The sequence below is a fragment of the Misgurnus anguillicaudatus genome, chromosome 12, assembly GCF_027580225.2.
Source record: "Misgurnus anguillicaudatus chromosome 12, ASM2758022v2, whole genome shotgun sequence".
Lineage (NCBI taxonomy): Eukaryota > Metazoa > Chordata > Actinopteri > Cypriniformes > Cobitidae > Misgurnus > Misgurnus anguillicaudatus.
In genome coordinates this window covers 34,992,633-35,004,747 of record NC_073348.2, presented here as the reverse complement: position 1 = coordinate 35,004,747, position 12,115 = coordinate 34,992,633, and the positions used below count along the sequence as shown (strand labels likewise).

Here is a 12,115-nt window from a genome sequence, read left to right as displayed (position 1 = left end):
TCTCCTCGGTCGACACACACCCACATACCTCTTCAGAAATGCCCTCAGGAGGCAGTCGGATGTGTCTGTTTGGGGGAGATAAAAACTCACTCACCGGATCCCATGAGCTGGAAAGTTGGCACGACACAATCTGGCAGTCACTCTACTCATACAACAAGCACCGCCACTAACTGTGGACGAGAGAGAGAGACAGACAGAGAGAGAGAGAGAGAGAGAGAGAGAGAGAGAGAGAATAGGAGAGACTGTTACTATGGTAGAATAGGCGCAGAAAGACAAGTAACATGGAGATTTTTAACATGAACATTTGTGACTCTGCCTCTGAAATTGATGTTAAAGTCTCTTAATCTAATAATGATATTAGGAGCATCAAAGTTTAATTTCAACCATTAATTTTACTCGTTGATTTAAAGTCCCTCTGTGGAGAAAATCAGGTTTTTGTTGTTTATATGGTGTTTTTCTATGCTTTAAAGTTTTAGTCCATTTTCTTAAAAAAAATCCAGATAATTCACTCATCACCATGTCATCCAAAATGTTGATGTCTTTCTTTGTTCAGTCGATAAGAAATTATGTTTTTTCAGGAAAACATTCCAGAATTTTTCGCATTTTGATGGACTTTGGTGGACCCCAACACTTAACAGTTTTAATGCAGTTTAAAATTGCAGTTTCAAAGGACTCTAAACGATCCCAAACGAGTCTTATCTAGCGAAACAATTGTCATTTTGATAAGAAAAATAAACCACAACTTCTCGTCTTCCTCCGGTCCTGTAATGCGCCAGCGCAACCTCACGCAATATGTCATCCCATTAAAAGGTCACGGATGACGTATGCGAAACTCCGCCCCAGTATTTACAAGTGTGGAGAAAGAGGACCGCTCCGACGTTGTTGTATGTGGAATGATACTAATTGATGCCTTTGTGTCAGTTTATTGTTTAAAATGGTCTGCAAACATGCGTTTCATATATGTAACACGTGACCTTTCTATGTCACTACGCAATTGCGTGAGGTCGCGCTGGCTTGTCACAGGACCGGAGATAGACGAGAAGTCGTGGTTTAAAAGTGCTTATTTTTTATTTTTCTTGTCAAAAAGATAAGACCCTTATGCCTCGTTTGGGATCGTTTAGAGTCCTGCATTAAAACTGTTTAGTTTTGGTGTCCATTAAAGTCCATTAAAATGAGAAAAATCCTGGAATGTTTTCCTCAAAAAACATAATTTCTTCTCGACTAAACAAAGAAAGACATCAACATTTTGGAGGACATGGTGGTGAGTAAATTATCTGGATTTTTTTTAAGAAAATGGACTAATCCTTTAAGACAAGCCATGTGCAAATGCATCATTCAACATTGCAGAGTATTTTCTCCATAAAATTGGAGACAGTCTCATTCCTGCAGTTTAAAATCGGCTTGTCACAGACATGTAACCAATCATATCAACACAGTTGAATGCATGGATCAGTAGTTTGAGTCATAGATATTATGTATGGATGCCTTATAGACTTGGCGCTGAAACGATTGCAGCACAGCTGCTTGATCTCTGCTTCTGTGCTGCTCACACATGCAGATTAAGTGCTGTAACCTGTTAACATCAGCGCTTAAAGATTAGTGCTGCAAATGTACAGTTCACGTATATGCATTGTAAAACTGTATATATGGTTTTGTAGATATATGTTTTAATTGCTTTATTCACGCAGTGTGACAAACCAAAATATATGTAATGTATGTAACTACTGTAGTTGTCATACTGTATACATGGTTTTTCACACAAGGCACACAAGTTCTGAGTGGTTCTCAAACTTTTTCAGCGTGTGGCCCCCCTTGTGTATGGCGCAATCCTTTGCGGCCCCCCCAAAGAAACTTTTTATTAAACAAAACATATTAAATGATACGAAGTAGTGCTGTTGATAAGTGGTCTTATTTTTTTAGGTTTTATTGCACAGAATTCATGAAAAATTTATTTATTTTATAAAATGTCATAAAACTGGGCCCCCCTGGCACCATCTCGCGGCCCCCAGTTTGAGAACCACTGGTCTAAAGCGCATGGGGCACGGTCTAAACGGGCATGTCAGATTCCACTTTTGCTAATTTAACGACGAGAAAAATTGTGCACCAAGCGCATGGTCTAAAAGTGTTGTTCCTATTCTCCTAATGAGTAATGGGTGTGTTTTGGGCGTAAAGTGCAATAAACCAATAAGATTCTTAGCTCTCATCCCCTTTAAAAGCAAGTTGCGCTGGCGCCATGCCACGCCATTTCGTATTTAGATGCCGGAATTTGTAAAATAAAAACTAAGCGGAGGAAGAAGACCACCAGTTTAAGATTGATATAAAAAATGAAATTTTTTTTTTTTATTAAAACCTTTAAAAGCCATTTTCTTTCAGTCATGGAAGTAAAATTAACAGGCTTTAAATTGCTATAAATGAATGGATAGCTTACATGATCTGTGTTATCTCAAAAAGTAATTTACAAATATGCAAGAAAAGGTTCGTACTCTAAAATTACTTTATTTGTAACAAAAAAAAAGAATTTACAAACGTGTGGAGGGCCTTCAGCACTCGGACAGCGGCATGTTTTTTTTTAAAAAGCATTACTTAAAAACGGTTCTCATCATATCCACAGGTACAAAGTCATCATATACAATAAATCCATGGGGTAGCATTTAAAAAAAAACATTAAAAATATATATGCAATATTTGCCTTTGTTTAAAGCAAAACATTTAATTATTTACCAGGCTACAGGTGAAGTTGCTCTTTACACCTTCTAACGTCTTATAATCGGTCCTCATTTATGTCCAAGAGATTTAATAATAATCTTTTACATTTTAATTCTTAGATTTTTTATATTTTAAAACGTTTATGTGTTGCTGCGCATCCATGTGATAAGCAAACGCGTGTTGTCGTCCTGTTTATAGGCGCATATTACTAACGCGCTCATTAAATAACAAAAACAATATTGCGCCATTGATTTTAGACTAGGTTTTTGTTAGTCAATGGTGTAGTCTATTTTATTTGCCTCAAAATAGCAACGTGGCCACAATGCGCCTGAACACCCCTCATTTTCAAAATTGGCGTAAATATATTTGCTGTTTAAACAACGTGGCGCTAAACGTGAAAATGATAATTGCGCCGGGTTGAAACTAGCAAAAGACACTTGCGTCGCGCATTGTGCTGCATTGCACCAGGTCCATTATGTTTCATAGTTGAACAGATGAAAAATATCATGCACTTATGGACTGACATGACGGTGAATAAACAATGACAGTTTTCATTTCATGTTTCTTTTAAATGTTATGTGAATGGTTTTCAACATAAAGTAAAACCTCACCAAAGTGCAGATATTGTATACTTGCATTTGAGCATTAGTGTCTTTATTTGTTGAGAAACCACATCTGATTCATACTTTAATTGAGATTATCTCTACATATCGAGCCGAACCTTGCTGATTACAGTGCTGTTATGTTTCAACCTTGAGACGTCCTCGCTGGTTGGCCTGTTCGAACCCCACTGATTATTACTGAAGCATAATGTAGAATCTATGGATACAAACACAAAGGTTTAGAACTCAATCACGCAAAACGTTTCTCTTGAAAGCCTCATCATGTAGCATTTATCTCCTGTTGCTTACATGTTACATTTTTATTTGAAAAAATAATTAACTATCAGCATGACGGAAAATCAAATGGTAGAAATCAAGAGTTCAGGGTGAACAAACAACTTTAGTCAGTTTATTCCTATGGACTCGTGTTTAATAATGGCTAAACCATCTAATTTTCTGACTGATTTTTTAATTTTAACCAACTAAAGACTCATCCTGCTTTTTAAATTTGTTTCTTGCTATGAGGAGGTAAAATATCATGCAAACATAAAACAAATCATGCATTTTTCATTAATGAACCATTGTTTGTCTGATGCTTAAATTTGCCAGGACCCCCTGATTATGTCTTATATTGTGCATGACTGGAAAACTAATATGAGTGTTTAACTTCTAGATCACAATTTACAAGAACTCTCTCATCTTCTAACATATTTATAATGTGATCTAACAAGGGACACATTCACAAATTCACCCAAAAACTGTCATTATTTACTCCCCTCATGTTGTTTGATCCCCAATTTGTTCTTTAGAACCCATTGGAACTAATACTGGAAGTGGATGGTGACCAACTCTTCAAGCTTCAAAAACGTCCCGTCATGGTTGAAAAATAGTTCCAAAATAAAGATGGTCTTTGAGGTCATCTGACCGTGAATCACACGTCTTTTCTGCACGGTCCGTGCACGTCTAAAAAGTCCTCTTCTGGACGTTAATACATAAAACCCGTACATAAAACACAACCGCAGACAAATATAGACATATACAAATGTATACAAGCTAGTGATGCACCGATTTATCGGCCACCGATATTTATCGGCCAATTTTTGATGAATTTGAAACCATCGGCATATCGGCAATAGCACGAGACAGGCCGATACCGATTGTTTATTAATTAACTGCATAAAGAAATCCATTATATGTAAAAAATTAGTTAATGTTGTTAATAAAATAAATGCTGAATAGCAAAAACCACCTTTGAAGGTTGTCATGCTGTCTTATTATATTTGTTTTAATTTGTTCCTGTCTTATTATGTTGGTCAGTTGGATGTTAATCAGATCCGATCCATGTTCAGTAAAAATAATTTGATGCAGAAATAAACTAGCTAATAGACCAACTGTATAGTATTGTATACAAGTGTTTAATATCGGTATCGGCATCGGCATCGGCCAGAAGTTGTCTGTTTAAATCGGAATCGGCCAAAAAAAAATCCTATCGGTGCATCCCTAATACAAGCGTATATAAATGCATTTTAGGACATGTTGGGCATTTGTGCCGTCTAGCCGCGACTAATTTTGGACGGGGAGACACGTTGATTTCGGACCAATAGTACAACATTCGTGCCGTCCTGCAGCCCCAATGTTTGCTGGGGAGCCTCCCTTTCTCTGTCTGAACTGTTGTTTAGGCAGTTTTAGGATGTTTTTACTTTTAAATAATGTGTAAGAACTGAAACAACAGCGATATCAACAACAAGAAAGTAAAGAAGTAAATCTGTCACATATATTAAGTGTCCTGAAGACAAGTCGAGTGGAGTTATTTATTTAACACTTTTGGGTCCTTTTGAAGCTTGAATGGTTTTCTGTCACTATGGGAATGGATGGTTATCACTTTTTTAAATCTCCGTTTCAGTTCTGAAGAACAAAGAAAGACATTTGGGGTTCGAATGACATGTGGGTGAGTGAATAATGACAATGTTTTGGGGTGAATTATCTCTTGAATGTTTTTGAGATAACATGAACCCAGAAATTTTAGCAACACATGAATAATTGATTAGAGACATCCACGACCAGACACAGACGCAAACAAGCAGACTGTTACATTTTCTGCATTGGTTTTGGGGACGAATGTGCAAAATTCTGTGAAATCTCAACTCCCTTTTTAATACTGCTAACCAAAGCGTTTTACAAGATCAAAAGCACCATTAATGTACCATGGGACAGTAACCTTTAAAAAGGTCCTAATATGCACCATTAGGCACAGATATATTCATCACACCGGGAGCGCACCCTCATAAAAAACACACATATCCCTGTAAAAGCAGAGAGAAATACAAATTTGCAGGTCGCACATGGGCAACGAGTTGTAAAAATGCTCGCACTACATAAAAAAGGTATCCAATTGCGGACGCTTTCAGGAGCCCTATAATGACAAAAGTAAACAAAAGGATAGGTTCATGAGATCTGCAAATTTACAAAGTACCGATCGAGTCATTTAATGTGATGATTGTCCAATGACGATCTGTGGCCGATTGATCGGAGCATCCCTAGTTCAGGTCAGGTCAAATAGGAAAAAAGTTTTGATTGATTTATTTTCACAGCTTTCTTTGCTCGTTTACCAAGGGTGCCAACATTGTTGTCCACAGCTATATACATTTGGTACCAATATGCACCTCTGAGGTACTTATATAAACTCTTTAGGTCCAAAGCTGTACTTTATGAAAGGGTACCACCCTGGTGACACCTGAGATCCATATTGTGATCATTGTTTCTGACAGTGTAGTTCATACGGCACAATTCCTATAATATGATAGCTTTGCTTTAGGAAAAGACTGAATTTTAAGTTGTAATCCAACTTTTAAAGCTCACATTTACTGTAAAGACCATACAATCAGTGGGGGCTCGTGATTGCTCTTCTGGGGGGCGCAAATTCAAAATATGTGTTCGGAGTAGGGCTGGGTATCGATTCAGATGTTCAGATTGATTCGATTTCAATTCACAAGCTATCAAATCGATTCGATTCTATTTTCGATTCCGGTTCTCTGGTCGATTTTTATACTCGATTCTCGATTCAACTCAATGAATTTAGATTTAATATAAATACTATATTTATAAAAAAGAACAGTGAACAGAAGTTTACAAGTGGGTAATTAATAAAAAGAAATTAAAAGCCACAACACTATCGTCGTCGTCTTGCTTGCAAAATCTAAAATGCTTCAATACCTCTGACTTTTTATGTGAAGGTGGCATCAACGTCGACGAACCGCCATTTTAAGCACTGAATGAATGAATAACAGGCTCACCTCTCGCTCATTGGTAACATCGCGCAAGGCAAAAAAGAGGGTGACATATAGTGGAAAAGACTAGTATTTAGATTAACGTTAATCTTACGTTCAATGTTTGCGGAAATAAATATGAAAAAAAATCAATTCGTGGCCTTTGAGAATCAATTTTTAATCGACCACATAAAAAAAGATTAATCGAAAAATAGATTTTTTTTTGCCCAGCCCGAGTGTCAGGTGTGTTTCTTGTGTCAAAATATGTGTTTGTTGCGTCATTTTTGTGCATCACGTGTTTTGTCAAAATAATATATAGAACACATATTTTAAAATGACGAACCACACACATGACAGGCTACATACATGCTGTTGACGAACTTCGCAACGTGCGCCCTCGAACAAAGAAGTCGCCGACCGCCACTGCATACAATCTTTAACCTTTGAAAATGATGGGTATTCAGACTCTGAAATCTATGAAAAGCTTACTAAGTTTCCAGTGTCCTCAGCTTAAAAACTCTTGTCTGAGTTTACAACGCTATCTGACGTACGTATTTTAAGAGGACGCTAATTCAGATTAATTTAAACATACATTTAGCTTCTTGTACGATTTGTATGATTCACTTTTGCCTGTGACGTTGGGGTTTTATTATTGCTGTTTATGATAATTGTACGTTTTTGTACGATTAACTTTGTACGAATTTGCCAACTCTTAAAATATGTAAATATGTATGTAGTTTACAGTAGCACTGTGCTCAAGATATGATCTACACATTAAACGATATCCAGAAACAAATGATTAATTACGGTATTTTACCCTCCTACTTCTTGAAATGTGTATTATTCTGCTCCGCTTCGAGCATCTCTCAGTTTTTACCGGCTCACTGGCTTCTTATATAGATTTAACTGAATGTTGTATTAGTCATAGTCAAAGTGCAGAATCCATTTCCCTTCTCTCTCTCTAAATAACCAGGCACTGAATGAGCTCTATCACCCGTAACAGTTTCGGATCTGCTTGACGGGGAAACGGGTCCTGAAGTAGAAGTGTTTAATCTTTTTATTATCTCCGCCGCAGATTATTTGATGGAAGCAACCCCGTGTCATCTGATAAATTTAAGCGCGTGCGTCTACACTCACGGCTCCGTGTGATGTCTTCCTCTGAGATGCAGTCTGTAGGCCCGCGAGCGGCGACGGATGATGAAAACGTGACTCACATGCTTGAGAACTCAAATACGGCACCATTAACGGAATGTCATGCATGTCTGATCACATGCAATTGGCATAACCGTAAACTCAAAGCATCTCAACCTGAAATCGAAACGACCGCGGTGAAGCTCAAAGCAGCCTTGAAAATCTTGCAGTTTTGATTGGTGTTGAAATTATTTCTCAGAGAATCACCTGACTATTGCTCTTCTTTGACAAGATGAAGCCTTACTGACACAGCTGTTCTGTCTCTTCACATTTCAGCTGATGGTTAAACTGTTTCTGACTGTCAAATCATAGTGTAACCTAAAAGACACAATGTGAATATTTGTGAAGTTGAAAAACCTAGTGAGCTGCCTACCTAAATAGCATGTAAAGTCGCTCACGGCTGTTTTAAAAGATAGGTAGCAGCGGTAGGTAGATTTTTAAGATACAAGATATCTTGTTGTGACCAAATATTAAAGGGGACAAATCATAAAAATCTGACTTTGTCCATGTTTAAGTGCTATGCTTGCATCCCCAGTGCTTCAACCTAGGAAATGTGATAAAGAAATAAACAGTAACTTAGTCATTGAAAAAAGGTCATTGAAATTTGGCTCCCCTTGTGATGTCTAAAGGGGATCTTATTATAATAATGCTGCCCCTTAATGTCCAAAATCCAACCACAGCACTGCCATTATACCGAGCCCCTAAGGTGACATTGGAGTAAAAAAAATGTGCTCACGCGAAACCTTCATGTGCAGAATTTTTTTTTCACGTAAGCACGTGAAACTAAACTTTATTTAATTTTTGCTCCATGTCCCCTTAGGGGCTCCGTACCATTAAGTGCAGAGAGAGAAAAAAAATTATTGACAGCACAACTGAGTTTCAATTTCAACAAACCACCATCATGACAATCAGTGTTTGCTTTTCTTCAGCTCATTTGCATTTAAAAGGACACACTATAGACTGTAAAAAAGATGGACGATCCTTCCATTGTAATAAATCGAAGCCAAAAATGGGCGCTGCCATGTTACGTAAAAACGTCAGTTTGGAGTCAGAAGGAATCGTCCGCGGAGCTAGAGACGGAGCCATGGTATCAAACGTTCGCACATCCAATTCAACCACGCCAATCACAACAACACGCCCCATTTCTATAGCAAAAATTAACAATTGAACATATATCAGCATGATAACAACTACCTTACAAGACCAAAGCCATCTTTTTGAAAATATTATTGGAAGTGTAAATAATAGTTTTTATTTAGAGCCGAGTCCCATTCGTTTGCATGGAGAGGGCGGGGTTTATGACTTGTACCGCAGGCAGCCACCAGGGGGCAATCAAAGAGCCAGCAGCTTCACTTTTTAAGATTTATGAGGCACACCCGCCAGACACCAGCGCTATCGCCCGATAATTCGTACATATTTTACGAGTTGGCTTGTTGGTATTAATTCATACGACCACATTCGTCGATTTTTGTATGATTTACCTTGACCTCTGTGACGTTGGGGTTACGGGCAGGGTTAGGTTACATATTGTTTTTTCATGACAATTGTACGTTTTTGCATGATTAACTTTGTATGAATTCATAAAAATTAGCCAACTTGTAAAATACGTACAAATTCTCGTGAGATCAGTCTGGACACACTCAAAGACAGCACATTTTTCTGTGGCAATTTTAACATGTTATAATAAATAATCTATATTAGCCTGGCTAACACCAGACCAGTCTCATAGAGAATGAGACGAATGCCCAGAGCAGTTTATTGGGCACCACAAATGTCTATCAAATGCGTCTGTACGTAGCTCATAGCCAATCGTTTTAATTATACCAGATGATGTATGTAGAGCGACATCAATTCAAACGTTAACGACTTTTATCGGTTCATGTGCACACTGCTGAAAGCTATGCAACTAAACCGGTAGCTGTATATTACGTCGACATCGTATTGCTGCCCCTCCCCGTTCTGTGATTGGCTGTATAATGAATCCAATATGTACACCAACACTATAGCAGATATTGTAAAATAAATAAGTTTCCATCTAATTAGAAATTGTTAGCAACACACTAACATCAATTGCATCCTCTCTTGTGTGCTTAACATGAGCAGGGCTATTTAGTGTGACGTTTCTCTCATTTTTGTATATACAACAGTCACTTATGAGGTTTTATTTGAGTTAGGATGCTGGCTTTGTAGGCTGTACCCAGCAAGGCATCTCATTAGGCACCTCGCTTGTCGGAAACACATGAAATTTGATCTGGCTAAACTAAACAATTCTATTCCTCTGTGAATAGTTTGCATAACCAGCACTGGTGAACGTCGAATCCTGCAAATTGAATGTACAACCAGACGAAAGCTCATGAACTAAAATACGAAAATACTTTTAAGAAACAGCACGGCTACTGTAGGTAATGAAATCGTCTGCGAGACTTTTCCCCTAGGGGTTTGTGGTGACGGTGGGTACGATTTTCTAGTCTTTGCCGTGTTTCAGATTTGTCTTGTGATTAAATTCGTATGTCATCACTGGACACAGCAGCAAGTTTAGGTTGGCTGATCTGGCTTCGAAATTCCAGGCTGAAGGGTTTTAAATGAGATTTCTCAGCATATTTGGGATGGTTTGAGTGATTTGTCTATTACGAACAAAAAGGAAATGTAGTGTCCATTGGGCTGGAAAACTAGAGATTGCAGATGTCTTTGACTAGAAGTGATTGCGTGACTTAAAACCAAATCCATGAATCATGTGACTCCAGCATGTTCCCTTGTTTTATCAGCTTTATATTGCACCAGCATATCCAATATTTTTTAGACTCTGTAGTTGAATATAAATCAGTGACAACAAGAGCCATCTTGTTTTAGCAGCATCATTAGTATGTTTTAAATTAACGTAATGTCCTCATAATTTGGTTTGAGGCAGTGCTGCCACAGCAACTGCAATAGTAATACTGATAGTGATACTAGAGTCCATTGTCAGTAGTTTTAAGTGCTTATGCAAAAGTCCGTCTTTCTTACAAATGTACTAAAATAAATCCTCCAATTACAAGCAAAGAGGTTTTTACAGATTAATAACAGATGAGAATGGTTTAATTCTTTTGTTTTTTAGAAAGTGACCCAAGAACTTAAGCTTGATTTATACTTCTGCGTCTGACCTATGCCGTACTCTCTATGCCATAGGCTACACGTCGACATGCAGAGTCTCGCATCTTACCGTTGCAAGCCGCAAAGCATACAAAAATTGCAATGCTGAAATTGCATATTTTTTGCATGAAACAGAGGGGTTCTAGCAGACCAATCACAGTGCTTGCGGTACACATAAAATGCACTGTTAAATTATTTCGGAGGTGCATTTCAGGCTTCTCGACCAGGGCTGTGCAGAGACCTTTGGAGGGGCAGGTGCTCAAAGTACAAAAAGGGCACATTCCTCTCTGACATGCACGCACACAATTGAAACAAATAATAAAGCAAAACAGAATAGAAAAGACCATTTTAAGTCTAATATTTTTCTTTATTTTCTTTGCAAATAGAATAAGACAGAAAAATCTACAAAGACAGAGTTTTATATCTATTTGTTTATATTTATGCATTTGGCAGACGCTTTTATCAAAAGCGACTTACAGTGCATTACAATGTATACATTTTGTGTGTGTGTGTGTGGGTGTGTGTCAACAGTATGCCGTTTTGATTTTTATATGATATGATATTATATTATGTATTGCATTGTGACATTAAGATATTATTAGGTTTACAGGCTTGTGTTTTTATGTCATATTTAAAATATAATTCTATTCTAATCCTGTTCTGCATTTATTGCTTTTAATTATTTAAATAATAATAAAAATGCATTTATGAGAATAAATCAGAGAATAATAAAATCAGTATGAGCATGTTAATTACTGATGTGAAAACTATTTTTATCGCACTCTCAGTGAACATGAACTGTGTGCATCATTATCTACGTTTACATGGACACCTTTTGCCTCAACTGGAAGAAAATTATTCTGATTGATAAATCTATCATAGCGTTACATGAACACATAAAGCGACACTCTTAGGCTCATTTTTCAGCTCCCCTAGAGTTAAACATGTGATTCTTCCCGCTTTGGAATCCATTCAGCTGATCTTCGGGTCTGGCGCTAGCACTTTTAGCGTAGCTTAGCACAATCCATAGAATCTGATTAGACCATAAGCATTGCGCTAAAAAAAAAAGTAACCAAAGAGTTTGGATATTTTTCCTATTTAAAACTTGACTCTTCTGTAGTTACATCGTGTACTAAGACCGACGGAAAATTAAAAGTTGCGATTTTCTAGGCAGATATGGCTAGGACTATACTCTGGCGTAATAAAAATGGTAATAATAAT

The 12,115-nt window shown here is 37.4% G+C and overlaps 1 protein-coding gene across 4 annotated transcripts in view; it reads right to left on the bottom strand.

Moving 5' to 3' along the window:
* Positions 1 to 12,115, bottom strand: part of kirrel3a (kirre like nephrin family adhesion molecule 3a) — a 258,127-nt gene that overhangs the window by 182,635 nt on the left and 63,377 nt on the right. For 3 of the 4 annotated variants that reach the window (XM_073874487.1, XM_073874485.1, XM_055207840.2), the window contains 2 exons: positions 3,428 to 3,525; positions 95 to 170 (listed from right to left, as the gene is read on the bottom strand). In XM_073874487.1, the coding sequence (XP_073730588.1) occupies positions 95 to 104 (10 nt within the window). In that variant the 5' untranslated portion in view covers positions 105 to 170; positions 3,428 to 3,525. The remainder of the gene's footprint in view (positions 1 to 94; positions 171 to 3,427; positions 3,526 to 12,115) is intronic. The other variant, XM_073874486.1, reaches the window with a different exon arrangement.